The sequence below is a fragment of the Salmo trutta genome, chromosome 12 (assembly GCF_901001165.1).
Source record: "Salmo trutta chromosome 12, fSalTru1.1, whole genome shotgun sequence".
Lineage (NCBI taxonomy): Eukaryota > Metazoa > Chordata > Actinopteri > Salmoniformes > Salmonidae > Salmo > Salmo trutta.
The window spans coordinates 9,279,631-9,302,117 of NC_042968.1; the positions used below are offsets into that span (position 1 = coordinate 9,279,631).

At 41.8% G+C, this 22,487-nt stretch overlaps 1 protein-coding gene across 2 annotated transcripts; it reads right to left on the reverse strand.

The window, feature by feature from the left end:
- Positions 1 to 1,284: 1,284 nt before the first annotated feature.
- On the reverse strand, positions 1,285 to 20,084 carry LOC115202886 (synaptotagmin-13). 2 transcript variants are annotated; one of them, XM_029767043.1, is made up of 7 exons: positions 19,939 to 20,084; positions 19,322 to 19,742; positions 16,755 to 16,977; positions 14,052 to 14,189; positions 10,508 to 10,809; positions 3,411 to 3,531; positions 1,285 to 3,228 (listed from the first exon to the last, which is right to left on the reverse strand). In XM_029767043.1, exons 2-7 carry the CDS (start codon positions 19,493 to 19,495, stop codon positions 2,921 to 2,923), a joined length of 1,266 nt encoding a protein of 421 aa, XP_029622903.1. In that variant the 5' UTR covers positions 19,496 to 19,742; positions 19,939 to 20,084; the 3' UTR covers positions 1,285 to 2,920. The 2 variants fall into 2 exon arrangements, with proteins under 2 accessions (XP_029622903.1, XP_029622902.1); XM_029767042.1 differs by lacking the exon at positions 19,939 to 20,084 and having other exon boundaries at positions 19,322 to 19,898.
- Between the last annotated feature and the right edge of the window lie 2,403 nt (positions 20,085 to 22,487).

Genomic DNA, 22,487 nt, shown 5'->3' on the forward strand with positions numbered 1-22,487 from the left:
CATCATGAGGAAGGAAAATGATGTGGATATATTGAAGCAACATCTCAAGACATTAGTCAGGAATTTAAAGCTTGGTCGCAAATGGGTCTTCCAAATGGACAATGACCCCAAGCATACTTCCAAAGTTGTGGCAAAATGGCTTAAGGACAACAAAGTCCTGTCCTTTGCTGTTGTTCTTGGATTGATTTGCACTTTTCGCACCAAAGTACGTTCATCTCTAGGAGACAGAACACGTCTCCTTCCTGACGGCTGCGTGGTCCCATGGTGTTTATACTTGTGTACTATTGTTTGTACAGATGAACGTGGTACCTTCAGGCGTTTGGAAATTGCTCCCAAGGATGAACCAGACTTGTGGAGGTAAAAAAAAAAATGTCAAGCAAAGATGCACTGGGTTTGAAGATAGGCCCTGAAATACATTCACAGGTACACCTCCAGTTGACTCAAATGATGTCAATTAGTCCATCAGAAGCTTCTAAAGCCATGACATCATTTTCTGGAATTTTCCAAGCTGTTTAAATGCACAGTCAACTTAGTGTACGTAAACTTCTGACCCACTGGAATTGTGATACGGTGAATTATCAGTGAAATAATCTGTATGTAAACAATTGTTGGAAAAATTACTGGTGTCATGCACAAAGTAGATGTCCTAACCGACTTGCCAAAACTAGTTTGTTAACAAGAAATTTGTGGAGTGGTTGTAAAATGAGTTTTAATGACTCCAACCTAAGTGTATGTAAACTTCCGACTTCAAATGTGTGTATATATATACTGCTCAAAAAAATAAAGGGAACACTTAAACAACACATCCTAGATCTGAATGAAATAAATAATCTTATTAAAGGTGGAGGTTATTAAAAGTATTTAATAAGATTATTTCTTTCATTCAGATCTAGGATGTGTTGTTTAAGTGTTCCCTTTATTTTTTTGAGCAGTATATATTAAAAAAGACAACTGCCTGGAAACGTTGGATGATTTATTGTTGCTTTATATCCAACCACTGCCTCTGCACCAGTTCATTTACATAACAATGTAGCTACATCATTAGTTGGAAGTGCTGTTGTTTAGGGCTATAAAGTGTATGCGCATTGCACAATGATTGCACTACTTGCACACAAGCTCATATCTTAAGAAATTGGCAGGAATATAATGGCCATGGCATACTAAAACAATCTGGCAAATGATCATTCAGAATCTCATGAAGATGTACATTTTTTTAAGACCTAACTTTCAATATCTACAAACGATGACTTAAGGCCTAAGTACAATAACACACAACATAAGAAATTTGTTGAAATTATTTAATAGAAAAAAATCTACATTTATTTTAACATGGAAATTGCAACACTTTTATTACAGCAGAAAATATAAGCCTGTGATTGTGAGTCAAGGAGTAGGCTCCGTACTGTGAGTAGGATTTACGTAGGTGTATTGACTGCGATTAACCCCTTGTTCCACTTTAAGGGTGATATGCTCTACAACAACAAAAAAACTCAGCATACAGTATTACCAGTGTTCTTGTACATTCAACACCTTTCATGTGAAACAGCCATACTTTAGTAGTCAATAAGTTATTTAATAGGTTGATTATATTCTGGTCTGTTACAGTAAATGGCTTGGATGAGTGATATTAATATGGAACTTCATCTCAACATGATAATGGTAGTGCTCATTCAGCTATGAAAAGCGAGCTACTGTATACTAGGTCAGGTCCAAGGTTATATCAGTTACGCAAAATGAGCTCTGAGGATAGGAAGTATCAATAAATAGATATATTACATCAATGTCTGCCCGGATGTGGTGTTAGGGGCTGATACTGTACATAGTGCTCTCTGGATGCCTGGGTATTTGCACATCCTCAGTACAAGTCGCCTAGAATCAGTTTTTGGCATGCCATATTTTGAAGATATTTTTTATTTTCACACATTTTGTGTGTCAGTGTGTACATTTTCAAATTACACGGTATGTTCCTCACTGGCGCAGTCTATAGCAGTTCACTTGACAAAAGCTATGTAAAAGTAAAACCACAATGGAGAAAAATACCTTTTGTACATAACTGAAGCAAAGTGGGTTGAATGGAAACAGGTGTGAAATTGAATTGATAGTTGTATTGTAACTACTTTAAATATAACATGTATAACAACTCTCGTATTCTCCTAAGATAAAATACAGCTGCACATATTCATAAAAATGACAAATACAGTATATTACTTGATTAAACACTGCATGATTTTTTATACATCGTGTGTATAACTTTAGCTGCTGTTTTTAGACCCTGTGTAATAAGATAAACTTTAAATATGTAGTCCACTGTAATTCCATCACTGTTACAGTATATCTATGAATACTAATACTTGTCCTTTCAGTAGTACACAGGGCTTTTGAATCTCCTATCCGTTCAATATTGGCTGGCCTGTAAGTTTCTGCTAGGTGCATTTTCTCGATTGCTTTCCAAGCATGTGAATACATCACTTTACAAATAAAATGACAGCTCTACTGTAGAATAATTCACTGATATTTATCATACCATTACATACCATATACACAATCCCCTATAACACAAAAACACAGGCATTATCATATTTATTCTGTTCAGCTATAAAAACAGATCATGGAGGTGGTTAAGTATAGGTACTGTAGGCAAAGTATTACATTGCATTGATGAGTTTCATTGAATATATAAAATGTGTTCATAATTGGTATTCTTTGGAAATTCTGTGATATTCAGTGACATTTCAGTTTGGTGTATGCTATTGTTGATATGTCATGGGATGCTGTGGGATAATTAATTGCAGGTAATGGGATACTTTCCATATAGGTGGATAAATAGATTTAGGCTCCTAAATCCTGATCCAGGAGGGCAGTTGACTTGCCCCCCCATTTGGGTATTTGGAATGGCAAAGCGGACAGACAGGTGGTTATCTTAGTCATACAGTGGGTGCCACATGGCGATCTGCTTACGGGGGTTGTCTAGCATCTGCTGCCAGTGTTGGAGGCCAGTATTAGAGGCCTGTAAACCCAGCTGGCAGCAGCCCAGGGACTCCTGCTCAACAGGACCTGCCTGGTTCAACACCTCCAAGTCCAGACTGGATTTAGACAGCAGCTCGCGGGGAACCTCCAGCATCATCATCTCATTCCACACTGGGTTCATCTTGTGCTTGACCCGTCGCGTCTGCTTCTTCTTTTTCAGCTTGGTGGTCTGGTGCTTCAGGGCCAGTTTCACAGACAGGTCTAGGAACAAGGAACGTGGCTTTCACTACAATGAAATCCACCAATAAATATTTTTCTATCTTAGCATACTCTATCGTCAACCTGTGGATGGACTATCCATTCATGGTTGTATGGTTTAATGAGCAGTTGTAGGCGTCATACAGTATGAGCTGCAATGGGTTATATTAATAAACAGGGTGTACCTATGGAGTCCTTCAGCTTGTCTGACTGTAGTCCTCTAGCCTTCATCACCACAACTCCCAGCCGGTTGGCTGCAGGCAGGTAACTTATAGACAGCAGGAGCTCTCCAGCTGACTGGATGTCCTGCCGATTATAGTCAATTACACCAATTCACTGTGATTAGAACAGGTCACATGAAAACGTTTCCTCTGGAAATAATGTCAAAAACACACAGCGGAAAACTTCAGCAGACTTTAATATACATAGGTTAGAACAAATATCAACAAGCAATGCCTGCCTGTTACCTTGACACCATCATTAACGGACACAAAGGTCTGATTCACTAGTAATCAAATGGACAGGATGAATGGCTGTGTGAGTCACCTCTGTGCCTCAGGAAGATTAGGATTCATTAGGCACAAATCCTTCTAATCCCTGCTATTATGCTTCTGATGAATCTCATATTGATCTGAAATCGTGCCACTTTGGTAAATGGTCTTCCTGCGTGGGTTAGAGGCATTGCCAGCCTTCCCTGTAGCTCAGTTGGTAGAGCATGGTGTTTGCAACGCCAGGGTTGTGGGTTCGATTCCCACGGGGGGCCAAGTACGAAAAAAAAAAAAAAGTATGAAATGAAAATGAAATGTATGCATTCACTACTGTAAGTCGCTCTGGATAAGAGCGTCTGCTAAATGACTAAAATGTAATTGCAACTCCTACATGTAACAGTATAGCTTCCGTCCGTCTCCTGGGCTTGAACCAGGGACCCTCTGCGCACATCAACAACTGACACCCACGAAGCATCGTCACCCATCGCGCCACAAAAGCCGCGGCCCTTGCAGCGCAAGGGGAACAACTAGTTAAGGTCGCAGAGTGAGTGACGTCACCGATTGAAACGCTACTAGCGCGCACCACCGCTAACTAGCTAGCCATTTCACATCGGTTACATACACATACTGCAATATGTCACTTTACCAAGTGGAATATCAGAGACTCTTACAGCCAGGAAAGAGTCTGTCGTAAAAGTAATATCATATAAACGTAATATGTGTGTAGGAGAGGCTTTACAGTCAACACGCCACCTTTTGTCAAACTGTTATCATGCACAGCCAAACTGTGCGGAGGGTTGATTAGTGAAAGTAATTGATATCTAGGGTCTTTGGTCATCCAGTAGTGCACATATGAGGAAGAGGTTCGTATTATGTTCAAACAGGCCACACAAAAAAATAGGGAGCCCACTAATGGACAAAAAGTCAAGGATTATGCATTAGCCAATTATGCAGCATAGACGAGGCATTATTGGCTTTTTGGATGCTTGAAAATGACATGTTAACTGCATCATTTTAACAGCACCAAAGAGCACAGTACAATTTTACAGCTTGAGCATCCCTTTATAGTCTGCGATCCATAGCAAGTAAACCCTTCAAAGTAGCAGCCTGACTCACTCTTTGATTTGTTGTGAGCAATAGATCAAATGAGTGGTAAGTCATCGATGCAAAGGGAATGGGGTAGTCTTGTTTTTTGAATAGGGTTCTTCTCTGAGTCATAACTCTGTACATCTACATCCAAATCAACAGTTTCATGAAAAAGTTTTTCTCTCTATCAGTGGACGTCTAATAAATCAAATATCTTCTCTCTTCAGTGGAGTATCATAGTGTGTGATTTCCTGAGGAGCTATAGCACAGTCTACTGCTGTGTGTGTCATCCCTGGCTTCTGCCAGCCCCATCTGCCCCTGTGTTCTCTTTATGCAGCTATGACCATTAAATGAAGAGCTGAAAAACTTCTCACTGTGTTCAATTAGAAATCATTTATAGCTATTCTTCCGCAGCGGTGTATCACTTGCGTCACAGCCTACATCATACAAACTCCCGCCTTCCCCTCCCTACATTTCTCAGCCTCCTCCTGTTCTCTCTATCTCCTCTATCTGCTCTTTATCTTTGGCAAGACTTATTTCTCTCATGTCGTCCTCGTATCTCTCTCCGTCACCTCCCTCTCATGCATCATCCCTGTTTGTGATTCCTGGCAGGACTTCATGCTCTCTTGCGCATCCCAGAAGAAAGATAATCCCAAGGGTTTGTGATGACGTAGATTCTGATCTCCTGCCTAGCTTGGAGGCTTACGATGGAGCAGCCAGGAAAGACTGGAGAGCTGGCTGTTTTTTTTTTAAATCCCTATTTGCATTCAGGTGTCCTTGTAGCTGAAGTTTTGAAGAACAGCTTGTGGGTGGACAGAATGAGCTGTTCCGAAAGAAAAGAGAAACAAGATCATATTGCGTTTCTTATAAATCCCAGCCTTGCAAATGGATCAGAGGCTGAATAAACTTGCAGTATACATTTTGTCTCTCTGTATGTACTCAACCCTTTCAGAGATTTCAATCAAAATGTCCAACAACAATCTCCCTTTCAACACTATATACAAATACTCCCTGTGTCACTGAGAATGAGGCGTGAAATGGATTTCCTTTTTTCTATAGCAGCTTGAGTAGCTGTCCTTTTAACCTAAATCCTCTTTAGGTTAACATAAAGCCGGATGGTTATCGCTGTATCTTGGGGAGGCTTGACAGTGCTTGTTACAGGGTAGCCATACAGACAGGTCTAGCTATTGAGATAAATGAGTTTGGCCTTGAGTAAAAATTATTTTGATCACAGTGCCTAGTATTCAGTTTCACCAGATCCACAGAACATTTGTCCAGTTTGAGAGCTGGGATGGCTCAAGTCACTATCAGATCACCGACGGGTAAGGGCTCTCGAAGGATGCCATGGCAACGCCTACTTTTTTTTTTATAATGAACACCTCTGACACACTTCTGACAGCCCAGAGAAGCACAGGTTAGAGATAGTCAGTGGAAACACACTAAATATCACAGTGAATCAGCCAATACATCTCACCCCAATTCAGAATCCCTCATAATACCACACAAACTTCAAAAGAAGATAAACAGTTACAGTACTCCTCATTACTCAAATTATATCTATGATGGTCTCAAAGAGGAGCACAGTCCTATACAATTCAATTTACAAAAATATAATAATATTAAAAGGGGAACTGCACCCGCTGATTTGGCTCCTTTTATGGCTCGCTACGGCCTTCTGGGAGAGAGGAAAGGAGGAGCTGGGATCCTTTGAGAGGTTCATGGCTCTGTTCAAGGCAGTCTTCGACCATCCTCCCAGAGGGCAGAGAGGGAGGGGAGATACTTCTCCAACAGGGTGCCCAGACCTTTGCGGAGTACGCCCTCACCTTTCGGACTGTGGCACTGTGAGCCGGAGCACCGCCCTCTTTTCCGGTGAGGATTGCGCAAAGAGGTCCAGACGGAGTTGGCATGTCGAGATGACAACCTATCCTTGGACGCACTCATCGCGATGGCCATCCGTCTGGATAACCTTCTTCTGGAGCACCGGCACCTACCTCTCGCCTCGCCCTCCTGCTTTGGCTGTCCTGAGGCAGAGCCTGAACCCATGCAGGTAGGGGCCACACACCTTTCCACCGAAGAGCGGTGTCGCCGGAGACAGCTGGGGCTCAGTCCCTATTGCGGCCAGGAGGGGCACCAGCTTCAGTGGTGTCCGGTGCGTCCCAACCCGGGGTCCACTATGGCAGAGGGGCGGCCCTGTATGCGCACAAACCAATCTCCCCAGCACGCTCCAGCAGGGAAACTACTTCCCCTTCCTGTGCCTCAGCAGCCTTGGTCCCATCTGTCCATAGACTTTGTTACTGATCTCCCCCCATCTGATGGTTTCACCACTGTTATGGTTATTGTGGACAGATTTTCCAAATCCTGCCGTTTTATCCCTCTCTCTGGACTCCTTACCGCTCTCCAGGTGGCAGAGGCACTGTTCCAGCAGGTCTTCCGGCACTATGGCCCCCAATTCATATCGCGGGTATGGAGAGCCTTCATGGAGAAGCTGGAGGCCATGGCCAGCCTCACATTCGGATACCGGCCTCAGTCCAACGGGCAGGTGGAGAGTACCAACCAGGAGCTGGGGAGATTCTTAAGGAGTCACTGCCAGGACCGACAGGGGGAGTGGGCCCGGTTCCTTCCCTGGGCAGAGTACTCCCAGAACTCAGTCTGTCACTCCTCCACCGGGCTGACTCCCTTCCAGTGCATCCTGGGTTATCACCACGCCCTGCCTCCGTGGACTCCGAGCCAGACCAAGGCCCCTGCAGTGGTCGAGTGGTTCCAGTGTGCCATCCACTGTCAGAAGGATTAGGCAGACCGCCATCCTGGTGATCGCGTCTGGCTGTTCGCCAGGAACCTCCTACTCCACCTGCCCTGTAGGAAGTTGAGCCCCCGGTTTGTGGGTCCCTTCAAGGTTCTCCGGAGGATCAATGAGGCAACTTACCCCACCAACTACCGGATCTCACCCTCTTTTCACGTTTCCCTCCTCAGGCCGGTGGCTCCTGGTCCCCTGGCTGATGCCGTCCCCCTCGACACCCCTCCGTCTATGGGACCCCTGTCTATGATGGCGGCGGAGGGGTACTTTCATGCCTACTCCCAATCACCCTTTCCAGTGATTGACATCACCAGTCTACTAACCACAGACCCTGGCAACCATTATTACGCACACCTGCTCCCCATCATTACGCACACCTGCTCTCCATCATTATGCACACCTGGACTTCATCATCACCTTGATTACCTTCCCTTTATTTAGCCCTCGGTAGTCTCAGTCATCAGGCAGTATTAGTTTGATTTGAATCACGTTCTGTACACTTCTCCTGTTTTATTTATCTGCATTTATCATTATTAAACTCACTTTCTGCACCTGCTTCCTGACTCGCGGCGTATTCATGACACTCCTCAAGAAATGCCTGCGGCTATGACAGAAAACAAACTTGAGTTGGCTTGGGGGTGTGGTTTGATGTGGGTGTTTCTTACGTGTGTCCTTGCCACCACCAAGACAGAACCATCTGTCAGAACCTTGCCCTCAGCTGTTTCCTCCCACTCAATCGCAAGAAACCTCCTGGAGGTTGAGTTTAATAACTACAGATGCATGATGAGATGCCGGAGAAAACTTTGAATAGGTCAGTAGCCTACAGAGTAATAATGAGAAGAATGCAATTGCTGAATGTATGTATACATTTTAAACTAAGTGTTTTGATAACGTTTAAATGTAGTAGCAGGTCCATGTAGAATAAACAACCCTTTACATAATACCGTAGAAGCAGTGTTCTGCTAACATAACAATGAGTACCTTTCATCTTTCTGCTACCTTGGCAAACATGTCAGAGTGGTCATACCTTCCTGTGTGGGGTCCCGTATACAACAGCAGTTTCCTGATCAGATGCAGAATACACAGGGTTTCTCCTTCCCCATATTGACTGATACCATTCAATAATTTAAAAAAAGACAATACAAGTAAAAGTTGTTTCTAGTAAAATGTTTATGCAGAGTGCAAGATCTCTCTCCATTCGGAGACATCCGTATCAAGCCCATCTGTCAGTCTGGACTTCATCCCATCATCTTGCAAGTCTTCATGTGCTGGCTCCATTCATGTTTCTGTGAACACATATGCACATAGTCACTGTTCTATTACCAATGGCAGTTAGGATAGGTAATATCTGACACACAAACCGGTGTTATGTTGAAGTTTGAACAAGTCAGACTAGACATATCTAATTCTGTTCTCCCTATCAACGACCGTTGGTGAGCAGGCAAGAGGTGAGGCTGGAGGTGAGGTCTTTGCCAGAGCCCCTTTGATGAGCATAGCAGCGTAGATCACCTCCTGGCACCTCATCAAAGATACTGGTCGGTCACAATCACATACAGAGCACTGATTATGATTAGCCTGGTGGAACCAACCTGAGCGCTGCGTTCATCTTTCTATTTTACTTCAGATCAAGCTTGTTCCACCAAGCTAGGTTATGCCCTGGACATTATATGCATCTAAAAAGTAGAAAATAAGTATTGTCAGTTTACATCAATTATGTTTCACAATTGGGTTATCAGAATGTATCAAAGTAACAAAGTGGGTTACCTTCTGTATTTGTACAAATAATGAGCCTGTGAAAGCTGTTGCCGCAGACAGGTGAAGGTTGCTGGCCGGATACTTGCCATAGGAATCCTCACAGCAAGGGCAAGTCTGCATGATGCTGATGAGTGCCCTCTTGCTGGTCCCTATATGCTGCATGTTTGGCTGCAAACTAGACATCTCTCGAACAACAATATTTATTTGTGCCCTACCTAGACACTAACTTAGAGTGGCATGGCAATATGATTACATCGCTAAAGTAACCAAATAATTAGTATGATACAACTCTGCCATAGTATGATGTCGTCACATTTACTTTAGAGAGATGGCAATGTTGCCATTACTGTTACTAGCAAAGTTTGTAAAAAATAGCTAGCACTGCTAATGTTAGCTAACTAAAATACGGTGGTACCCTCAATCTTAGTTAGCTGGCTAATTTTATACTGCATCTAAAGTTAATCTGGAAACATCACAGTCATGACAAAAGGTTTTCCTACTAATTATTTTCCTTCTTTTGAAATGTTATCGTCTCTCCATGCCAAATCTGAGTTGTATTTAGGTAGGCTAACGCTAGCCAGCTAGCTAGCTAACATCAGCTATGTTAGCGATGATAGTGATTATCAATATACATAACCAGATACATAACCAGCAGTCTATGGTCAAGCTACCGGTATACTCACCACCACTGGGGACCAACAAACTCTAGCCACCTTCGGCAGGGCATGCAAACCATAGTTGTTGGCTATGCTTCTTGCTGGAAGCATGCATTGCATGGTCAATCCATATAGATATTTTCAGTCTCAAACGGCCGTGATCCTTTGAACATGTTGGCTGGGGGCGATGAAACAACGGAGCCCCATTTAAAGAAGGGAAGCAAAGTAGGAGGAGTGGCGATTTGCATGTGGAGCTTGGCAAAACGGGGAATGATTTGTTGACATAATTATAATTCAAACCCAACCTTCAACCTTCAGTTCCAAACTGACTTCATGACCAAAATGACCCTATTTAGACTTTGTAGTCAATTTTGACAATATAATAAATGTTCTGCCAATAGGCCATTTTCAAAAGGATTAGTTCATTTTTAGGAGCAGTTGCTCTTTAACTTTGTGGCCAATGCTGTCTACTATATATCAATGGTAAGAACAAGGTAGCCTACCTGTTTTGGTGGTTGAAGTTCTACCCAGCAGTCTGCGTTGGACATCATGCCCACATCAACTAGCTTGAACCTCATGACGCCCAGGTTGGTGTTCTGGGAGAAGTGGTCACAACTGTGCAGGGAGAGAGCCACTTCGCCCTCCACCTCATACCCCCCTGGCAGGGAGAACACCAGGCCTTCTTCCCAGCGGGTGTGGCTGGTCAGGCGTCGCGACGAAGTCTGGGCCTCCCTCTGTCCTGCTGCTAAGGTCAGGGCTCCGGCCACATAGCCCTCACAGCCCGACCCCACACTCAAATGCTCCGCTACAGAGGAAGACAGAGAGGGAAGGGAGGAAACAGAGAGAGGAGGAGCGAAACCTGAGAATAGCAGTCTACTGATGTAGTTTTAATTACATTTTTACATTTTACATTTTAGTAATTTAGCAGATGCTAAATTACTAAAATCCAGAGCAATTTACAGTTAGTGCATTCATCTTAAGATAGCTAGATGGGATAATCACATATGACAGTAAGTACATTTTTCCTCAATAAAGTAGCTATTAGCAAAGTCAGAGCTAGTAAGGGGGGGAGTAAAGTGTGAGTGTTTGTTCACAAAAGGCATTCTTTAAGGGGGGGCAGGGTGATAAGGGGGTGCGGGGGGGGGTGCTGTGGGATTATTTAAGATACTCTTGGAAGAGGATCGGGTTTAAAATGTTTTCGGAAGATGGGCAAGAACTCTGCTGTCCTAGCTTCAGGGGGAAGCTGGTTCCACCATTGGGGTGACAGGACAGAGAAGACCTGGGCTGACTGGAAGCTGCTCTCCCGTAGGGGTGGGAGGGCCAAGAGACCAGAGGTGGCAGAACGAAGTGCTCGCGTTGGGGGTGTAGGGTTTGAGCATAGCCTGAAGGTAGAGAGGGGCAGTTCCTCTTGCTGAAATAAGCATATATGACAAAGGTCTGCCAAATATCTTATTATGTAGAATGCACTTAGAACTCTATAGGCTGTGTATTACTAATATTTTATTTTATAATTGTATTTATAAGGAGAGTATGCGTATGTCTAGTAGATGTGTTTATGATAAACAATGCAGAAGCACTTTGCAGACCCGGCAAAGGTCTCTCCCAACAGTTCCTCTAACAGCAAAGCAGATGGTACGCCTTGAATAAAAATAGTAATTAGTGAAGCTAAGGGCTTGGATATAATGAGATATAATTGAGCACACAGCAGGTGATAAACAAACCAAAGAGGCAGGACTCGCAGATAGCTGGCCTGCAGAGAACCTGTGCACCTCCGTTAGTATATCTCAACAGGCGTATGATGCTGGTATGAACTGTGTGACAGCTTGCACCCCGACCCCACAGCCAACTAACACCCACCCATCCGCCCGCAAGGCAAAGTAGATGCATTGCTGATCTTTTCATTGGGCGACGCTTCAGCATCTACAGTCGCTAAGCGTCCACATACGGGGACCAGCCAACAGAGTGCCAACGCAAAGGCGTCCGAGCTACTCAACCCCTTATCAAATCACCCACAGTCTTATGAAGGGGGGAGACCGGTGGATTGCTTTGTCTCGCCACGAATGAAATCAATTATTTTGTAGATGGAGGACATAAAAGAAGCAAGAATATTGAAATAGATTAAGCCAGTGTGACAGTGTTGGTGCGTCATCACATTGCCACTCTAATGGCTTTGGAATATTGCTCCACAAGACACGATGCACTGAGGGGATTGGGTTGTGAGGTCTCCGTTTACAATTTCAATCTATTTGTCACTCTTGATTGACTGTTGCCTCACATTTATTTATTCTATTGCAGACAACTGCCTCTTAGTTTTTTCCTTTATTCTTGTTTTCATTTGCAGAAGACATCTGCTTGTTTACCTCTTTTGATAATGTTAATAAATGAGGTTTGACGGAAAGAAATGCACTGTCATGGAAGTACTTAAATACAGTTGAAGTCGGAAGTTTACATACACCTTAGCCAAATACATTTCAAATCAGTTTTTCACAATTCCTGACAATTAATCATAGTAAAAATTCCCTGTCTTAGGTCAGTTAGTATCACCGCTTTATTTTAAGAATGTGAAATGTCAGAATAATTGTAGAGAGAATTATTTATTTCAGATGTTATTTCTTTCATCACATTCCCAGTGGGTCAGAAGTTTACATACACACAATTAGTACTTGGTAACATTGCCTTTAAATTGTTTAACTTGGGTCAAACGTTTCAGGTAGCCTTCCCCAAGCTTACCACAATAAGTTAGGTGAATTTTGGCCCATTCCTCCTGACAGAGCTGGTGTAACTGAGTCAGGTTTGTTGGCCTCCTTGCTCGCACATGCTTTTTCAGTTCTGCCCACAAATTTGCTATGGGATTGAGGTTAGAGCTTTGTGATGGTCACTCCAATATCTTGACTTTGTTGTCCTTAAGCCATTTTGCCACAACTTTGCAAGTATGCTTGGGGTCATTGTCCATTTGGAAGACCCATTTGCGACCAAGTTTTAACTTCCTGACTGATGTCTTGAGATGTTGCTTCAATATATCCACATAATTGTCCTCCCTCATGATGCCATCTATTTTGTGAAGTGCACCAGTCCCTCCTGCAGCAAAGCACACCCACAACATGATGCTGCCACCCCCGTGCTTCACGGTTGGGATGGTGTTCTTCGGCTTACAAGCCTCCCCCTTTTTCCTCCAAACATAACGATGGTCATTATGGCCAAACAGTTCTATTTTTGTTTCATCAGACCAGAGGACATTTGTCCCTATGTGCAGTTGCAAACCATAGTCTGCCTTTTTTATGGCGGTTTTGGAGCAGTGGCTTCTTCCTTGCTGAGTGGCCTTTCAGGTTATGTAGATATAGGACTGGTTTTACTTTGGATATAGATACTTTTGTACCTGTTTCCTCCAGCATCTTCACAAGGGCCTTTGCTGTTGTTCTGGGATTGATTTGCACTTTCCGCACCAAAGTATTTTCATCTCTAGGAGACAGAACGTGGCTCCTTCCTGTGACGGCTGCGTGGTCCCATGGTGTTTATACTTGCGTACTATTGTTTGTACAGATGAACGTGGTATCTTCAGGTGTTTGGAAATTGCTCCCAAGGATGAACCAGACTTGTGGAGGTCTACAATTATTTTCTGAGGTTTTGGCTGATTCTTTTGATTTTCCCATAATGTCAAGCAAAGAGGCACTGAGTTTGAAGGTAGGCCTTGAAGGTAGGCACAGTCAACTTAGTGTATGTAAACTTCTGACCAACTGGAATTGTGATACAGTGAACTATAAGTGAAATAATCTGTCTATAAACAATTGTTGGAAAAATGTCTTGTGTCATGCACAAAGATGTCCTAACCGACTTGCCAAAACTTTAGTTGTTATTAACAAGAAATGTGTGGAGTGGTTGAAAAACAGGTTTTAATGACTCCAACCTAAGTGTATGTAAACTTCCGACTTCAACTGTATGTTTAATAGGTAAACTAGTGTCAACATCATGTTTAGTGATACCTCACCCTTCATAATTTCCATGAAGTGGACATACTGGCAGATCATACTGTTGAGATTGTTGCCTTACCTTCTATCACTGTGATGTGTAGCTCTTTCTGCTCGGTATAATAGGTGAGAGAGAAATGCAGCTTCGGGTGGAGGATGGAGCTGCTTCTTGTCATCCCATTGGTTAGATCCCTTGCCCAGGGGGTTTCGTCCTTTGAGTCTGGGAAAGGAGACAGTGTTAGGGCTGGTCAATTCCTTGGTAACGGAATTGTGCTGAGACTCAGATTTTTCACTTAAAATGTATGCCAAACAAAAACCATTGATTTCAAAGTTCAACAAACCATACAACTCCATGCACAAGTACTACTTTTAACAATTTACACTAAACATTTTACAAAAACGCATTTACTGGAAGAAATATGCAGATGCAAAGTTTAGTAACAGAATTTTGGTCAAATTTCCCTCAGTTGTTTTATGTGTCCACGTTTTCCAAAACCTCTGTTAAATATGTGCTCCGAATTAAGACTTAGCAATGTCTGCAGAAAGAATGGGGTGTCAGCTATGACATGACACATTGACTTTGAAAAAATATATTTATTTTGGTTATTGAACTACAGTAAGTAAACTGGATTTATACCCGGTAATGGAATTGAGTTAACGGAATTTATTCATGGGTCCGTGATCTGAACTACACAGAAATTCATAATTATGGATATGAATGTCATTCTCTTCATGGTGATGCATCTTAAATAGGTACACAAAGGTATAAATATGCAATATCCTCCTTTGCATATTTGGGTATTATTCTACACAATGGATATTATTTTAATGAGCTCTGCCCCCAAACAAGACCAAATTTGTTTGGTCCTGACCAGACCAAATCTGAACCAAATCGTAGACGTCTATGTTCCACAAGTTTGGACATTGAAGTGCAGCACAGTAGAGTAGAGTTCAGTACAGTACAATACAGTACAGTTCAGTACAGTACAGTACAGTACAATACAGTACAGTACAGTACAGTACAGTACAGTACAGTACAGTACAGTATAGTTCAGTACAGTACAGTACAGTACAGTACAGTACAGTACAGTACAGTGCAGTAGACTTCAGTACAGTGCAATACATTACATTATAGTGTGCTCTACTATGTACTGTACTGAACTCTACCCCAGTACTGTACTGAACTATACTCTACTTTTCCTTGCTGTACTGTACTCTACTGTAATGTACTGTACTTTCCAAACTTGTGAACCCAACTGTGTTTTGTGACTACTATGATTTCCCACTGTAGCCAATTCAATTGCAGAAATTCCATTACCGATGTTTCGGAAATTACATTATTGATTTGGTAACAAAATTTCAAGTTTTAATCGCTTAATAATTCAGAAACAAAACTGGTATCAGTAAAAACACTATAACTAATTGATAGGTCTACCTTTACTTGTTACCTTTACTTGTAATTAAATAAAAAAATATCTTAAAGATGTATGGGTTTTTGGTAACGGAATTTCAAGGCACAAGGCAATTTTTCTTAAACTTACAGATAGCAGAAACATTTAGCAAAACTAAATATAAGTGTTGATATTAGTCGGCAGGGATCTTTACTTCAACATTATTGTGTTTTGATTGATTTCTACTTCCTTTTCAGACTTTTTCTGTTAGATGTTTTCTAAGACCCCTTTTCCATCTGTTTGACCAGAAATTGAAGGCTTTGCTTATTCCAAATTGTGAATATACATTTTAATTTCTCTAAAATATAGACTCTTAGCTTTCATTTGACACCCAATTTGATATGCTCCTATGAACTTAACAGGTTGGTGCTCATGGGTCCTTTTATATGGAAATTACCGGCTGTTTTTCTTCCTGGGGACATGGAATGGTAAATGTGTGCATCAACTAAACCATGAAAATTAGTGCATCTTACATTTTTTAAATTTTTTTTTTAAACAATTATTTGAGAAACTATGTATAGCCAAACTGGCTATTACTGTAAGGCAACTGCATTCAGGTGTAAGAAAGCACCAAGAATAGCAGTAGGAAGCTCTTAGTCTTCTGGGACTAGTCCTATCCATCATGCATTAGGTTCCATTGACTGGACACATCAATAACACTAAGTGGATGAGTGTAGGGACTAGGGAGGGAAGAAGGGAAAGTGGGGCAAAGCCTTTAATCACAATGCTCTGGCAGGAGGAGAGGTGAGTTTATTTGTATTTATTTATTTTTATTGAACCTTTATTTAACTAGGCAAGTCAGTTAAGAACAAATTCTTATTTACAGTGACGGCCTACCCCGACCAAACCCTAACCCGGACGACGCTGGGCCAACTGTGTGCCGCCCTATGGGGCTCCCAATCACGGCGGGTTGTGATACAGCCTGGAATCTAACCAGCGTCTGTAGTGACGTCTCTAGCACTGAGATGCAGTGCCTTAGACTGCTGAACCACTTGGGAGCGCAATAGAGTTAAGTAACTCAAACACAATTATCTACACTGAGTGAGTGGTAACTCTAACACAATAGTAGGAAGTGATTGACTACAGTAATCAACAACAAAATTTGTTTCTGCCAAGAAACTGTCAAGATTTTTTCCGGATTTACAGAGAAAAAGTGGTTTCAATCTAGGTTCAAAAATTCACATGTAAAATTTCACCTGAAAAATGTTGAATCTAAATAACTGAAGAGTATAACACATTGTATAACATGATGAAGGCATAAAAGCTATGAAAAGAATAGGAAATGATAAAGGGATTTATCTTGTTCAGGGAGTATGTTTTTGGTTGGGGTTTACCTTGTCTGAGGATCGTGAACGTGTCAGAGCTGTCAGTTGCTTGGTTACCAGCATCAGGCTCAGTCGAGGGTCCCTCGGGAGAGGGCTCGCCCCCCTTCTCTGAGGCATGATCAGGGTATCTGATGACCTCAGATGAGGTCACAGATGGTTTGGGCTTGTATATTTTAGGAAATTTCAACAATGTCCTTGGTTGGATGGGCTCTGTGGATTTTTCCACACTGAACTAGAGGAGGAAGAGATGGTTAAACACAGGCTAATAATACTGTACTATGATACAAGGTGTGGTGAGAAATCACAGCTAGTTTGTAGACTGCTTTCATGAAGATTTAGTGTTGGTCGTGCAGTTCAAAGACAGCAAGCCTGCCGTATGCAACCAATCCCAGAGGGGTTCATTATGGCCATAGCAGTCCATTATCACTGCAGTCTGGCAATTCACAGGAAAACATGGAACACCAATTTACAGTGAATGCAACTCTCTGACAGTCAGCTAAATGTGGGCCACTCAGATGGGAGAGTTATGGTTATGCTGCTAAGAATTTCCATCCATTCTCCTGGGCGTGCATCATTACTCTCCCAAATCAAACTCTAAATGATAACATTGACTGGTAACTGGAAGCTATTATATTAAAGTATAGAACTTTATTTATGCTTGTGGAATAAATTGCACATTGTTAAGTTACATTCCATAATGGGATATAAACAATTCAGAGGAGGACTAAAGAATAAGGTTGTTATCTCTCCAACCAGCAAGTGTTCTTTCACCTTCTTAGCAGCACATTTGAAGTACTGCAAAAAAGCAAGCTGACTGGAATGTGGTGTCCCCCTGGTGCATGCATCATGTGTGAGGGCTTGTGTAAGCTGAGGAAAGGAAGGCTGTGTGCATAGACTAGACAGTAACATAGTAAATGTACATCTGGGACGATCAAATGAGTATGATATGTTACGTTTGGTATGGTTACATAAGACAAAGGTTAGGAGTTATGTTAAAGGGTTAACACAAACGTCTAGTAACCCAACGGTTGCGTGTTTGAATCTCATCACGGACAACTTTAGCATTTTAGCTAATTAGCGACTACTTAGCATGTTAGCTTAACTTTAACCCTTTAACCTAACTCTGAACCTTAACCCTAACAATCCTTTAACCTAACTCCTAACCCTAACCCTAACCCCTAGCCTAGCTATCGTTAGCCACCTAGCTAACATTAGCATTAGCTACCTAGCTAATGTTGGCCACAACAAATTGTAATTCTTAACATATCATACGAAATGGATGATCGACATCCAGAAATGAATACATACCAAACGAAACTTAACATATCATACTAATTGGAGTGTCACAGATTTACATTTACTATGTTACGTCTACGCCTGAGTCCAGGTTGTAGCGTGAGCTGCAGTGGTATCCTGCTCCTCCCCAAATTACACTGACACAGATGTGCAGGGAACCTATGCATTCATTTTAGGCTAGTTCTAGCAATTTTTTCCCGCTCTGAAAGATTCTGAATCACTCATCACCTCGTCAGAAACTCATCGGATTGGTCGGTGCAAACATGTGCATGTCTTTTTTTATTATTATCTGCTTCTAACACCATTATTTAGCCATCTTCAAATGAGACCCATATGCAGGAGCACTACACAGCCCATAAGGCCATAGGACTTTCAATGAAACACACTGTAGTTCTTCAAAGTGGTTGCTGAGGTGTTAAGTCCGCTTCAAAGCTGTGGGATCTCACGCTATGACTAATCAGTCAAGGTCAAATGTGGACATACGTGCAACACCTTTTGCTTGGCTCAGAGAGAGGATGGGTGGGTTCACTGTAAAGGGGACTGCAACAGACAATCAACCTTTCTCACAGAAAGGACACTGTTTGTGAGCAGAACTGTGATACAATGCCATGAGCCAAGTCACAGGTTAAGCCTCCTGCAGCCCATAGGAACAAGAATACAGTGCTATACTAACTGTACTCCAGTGCCCATGACAGTAAAAAGACTACAGGAAATGGTCATCAGAGGAGCCAATTGGAGGGCTCTATCTTAACCCCTATCTGATGTTTTTTTTTTACTTCTGCATTTCCTGTGTTACAATCTTAATCTCAGTTAAGGGAGATATCAAAGACTGTCATAAGCAGATATTTGGAATTGTCTTAGCCCAGCAACTTCTCTGTTCAAAAATCAAAAGAGTAGTTGTTGTGTCAGTGTATTAAACAACTGTAGTTAGCTATATTATTTAGCAAGATAAACTGTAGTTACTCAAAGTAAGTTAGTTACCACTCAGAGTAGTTACCACTCAGTGAAACTGTAGTTGCTCAAATCAAACATACAGGACAAAGCTTTTTGCACTGCAATTATAGATCACGTATGAGATTAAAAGAAACAGCTCTACACGTGATATGACATTTAGTCAATGTTATCACTCAATAACCATGGCATTCACTCCAGTCCCACGCCACATAAACCTAGTGACACAGATTCACCAAGTCCCCTACGGTGCTGATAGTTACCCTCCCAGGAAAGTAAGCTCTCTAAGATCTGAGTCTATGTGCAAGTACTGTATTAGGGCAGCTCACCTGCTCTGAGGAGTGCAGAACACTGGGTTTAGCCTTCTCTGGGTCTGCATCTTCACCACTTTCCGGCTTGCCTTTCTTACAGGACCTGCAGATCAGTGAGAGCCCACAGAGAGTGAGGATGCCTGATGCAGTGCCCAGCGTAGCACCAAGGACAGCAGCTGTGGTGAAAACCATGTCGGTCAACAAGGGCAACACAATAAAAAATAAAAAGGAAGAAGAAAGGAAGCTAAAAATGTCCAAGTTACTCTTCAGGCAGCATTACAAATAAAGATGCTGATTGGTTAGTCTGCAGAAAATGTCCCACAAAAATAGGATGCTTTTTCAGGAGACAGGCTACACTTCATTCGGGTACCAGCAGTTGGTTGCAAGCACTTTCAATATGCAGTTCCCTCATCCAGAGACAGAGGGAGAATGCTCCTGTCTGCAGAAGAGAATAGTGTGAGAGAGAGGCAGTCCGCATTGTCTACTTGCATATATTCAATGAGAGGAGGGATGGGTTAAGGACAAAGGGAGAGAAAGGAGTGGGAGGGTACAGGCTGGTTGTCTGGTTAGCTGGTTAGCTGGTTAGGACAGAATATGTCTGTTTCATGTATTAAGTCTGTTTCATTTATACTTACCTTCCCTGCCTCTCTTTTGTTCTTTATCTCTAAGTTTCTCTCTCTCTCTTCCTTCCTTCTCTTCCCCACTACCACTTTCCTGTTGCCCTCAGACACACCCATGTCTGACATCTGAATGACGTCAGAGGTAAAAATCCTGCTCCCCAGAATAACCTTTTTTTTTTTTTTTTTTTTTTTTTACACACCAACAGAAAGTTAAAAAAAATAAAAGGCTGATCTCATTCCCCTTCTCTCAATGCACTATCCCCATTATGCTGTTCAGCCAGGAGAATGTGCACCACCACAATATTGCTGTTTATTCCTCATGGTTAGGCAAATGATATCTCTCTGAATTGAACATCTCTCTGAATCTGAAATAGCTAGAGTATGAAGACATTTCATTTAGCCACATGAACAGTAAAAAAATATATTCTCGCTCATCAAATTCTATATTTGGTCCCCCTACCCTGCCTTAATATGCAGTTTCCATGGAAACAACATAACCCACAGTACAAACAGACCCTCAAAACCTGTGAACATCTTGGGGCCAAGCACTGTTCTTAGCACTGCTGTAACCAAAAGTACAGCACTTGAACATGACAAATAAAAAGGCTCAAAGGCTAATTTACTAACAACAGTAGCTGACTGCAAGTAGTTTCACTTTGCAAGCTCTTCTGGAAACATGCTGTATACTGAAAGCCATCACCATGGCTGTCTGGATAACTTAATGACACTTCAGTCTTCTTTTACATTCCATCCCCATGTCTAGATGAATCACATCTTGAAATTTCCCCCCAGGGCAGTGGCCATCTCTCCAAACTGTGTGATGAGGTATGACGTATGCTGCCTCAGTTTGGTTTTCCTGACCGCTTTCATTCAGAAGGCAATACTGGTTCATAATTCTCATTTTTTAACACAGCTCATCTATACAATTGAAACAAAAAGATAGCATTCTATAGGTTTACATGTATCCAGCAATCTACATCCAGTGTTAAACCCACATGAGGCCTTTGCCTTTTGGTAGGCCGTCATTGTAAATAAGAATTTGTTTTTAACTGACTTGCCTATTTAAATAAAGGTTAAATAAATACAGTATTATTATTTCAGACAGTGAGGGAAGTCCCTTTTAAGACAATACTCATTCATGGATGCGAATTGAACATGCAAGAGTACAATATGTGAATTGAAGGATAACCCAATGTAGAATATAGGCCTAATCTTTGATGCCATCTTGAGGATGGCCTAAAATGTAAGCATTTTAAAGGGGCCATATGCAGTTGCCACACTCATTTTTGGACGTATAACTTAATGATATGTACCCATTGATTCTTGAAGAATACAATTTATAAATGCCTCATGAGCTTAGTTCAACTGTAGTATCCCATCAGAACCCAAAATATAAGATTGTTTTACTCCAATGTTTGTAAATAAACAAAGTAAATGTAAACAGACACTATCTAGCTTCAAAACATCTTAAAAATGGTCAGACTCCAGCCACCCAAGTCATAGACTGTTCTTTCTGCTAACACATTGCAAGTCTAGGTCCAAGAGGCTTCTAAACAGCTTCTACCCCCAAGCCACATTGACTCTGTACCGGTACCCCCTGTATATAGTCTCCCTATTGTTATTTTACTGCTGCTCTTTAATTATTTGTTACTTTTATTTTTAGGTATTTTCTTAAAAATGCATTGTTGGTTAAGGGCTTGTAAGTAAGCATTTCACTGTAAAGTCTACACCTGTTGTATTCGGCGCATGTGACAAATACAATTTGATTTGAAAATGATAATTGATATCATGGATTGTCAGTCCCTGCATCCATAGTTCTGTCTATGGATGCAACTGCTGACTCCTGCTTTAACAGGTGGCTTGAACAAGCAAGCATACATAGCATGAACACTGCACTACCAGCTATAATAATCTTTGGTACTATACACAAGGATATAATGTCCATATAATTTTATGTGCCAAATAGGCCTATCAACCAAGCTTGGCAAGACCGCTCTCAAATACAGGGAAGCTACTACACAGTATGTTACTACAAGCAAAACTCCAGGTTCCAAAATGGCAACGTCCATGGAGCTTAAGCTTGAACAATTTACCCTCCGATCCTTTGCTGTTAATGTTATTCTTTCTTGACTATAGAGATTTGATCAGGTATGTATAACTCGCTTCAGATGGATAAATGCCTGTGCACAAAATACCATACGAGTTTATGTTGTGTAATAGAACTATGCTCAGCCACAGATGCTAGCTATAGCTAACGTTCTCAATATGTTCAAATCAAATTTTATTTGTTGGCTAGCTAGCTAAGCAAATAATTAACTTTTGTTTACTAGCTAGTATGCTATTACATGACATGTTGTCTTTCCTGGTTGTTTGGTCATGGGTCTTATTCAATATGACAGTTTCAGGAATATTTATTGCATAAAATGTAACTATCAATTAGCCGTTGGCTAATTTAGTATCGCCAGGCTAATGCTGCGTTCATAACCAAGTGGGAAGGTGGTATTTGGTGGTTACATAAAGAAACGTGTCTATTATTCATGTTCTCCGACATCTCCCACATGCTG

Coding starts and splice junctions, on each gene's coding strand:
- LOC115202886 (XM_029767043.1), bottom strand. CDS start 19,495: ATGGTTTTCACCACAGCTGCTGTCCTTGGTGCTACGCTGGGCACTGCA. Junction 16,978..19,321: donor TTCTGCACTCCTCAGAGCAG/GTGAGCTGCCCT, acceptor TTCCTCCTCTAG/TTCAGTGTGGAAAAATCCAC. Junction 10,810..14,051: donor ACACATCACAGTGATAGAAG/GTAAGGCAACAA, acceptor CTTCCTCTGTAG/CGGAGCATTTGAGTGTGGGG.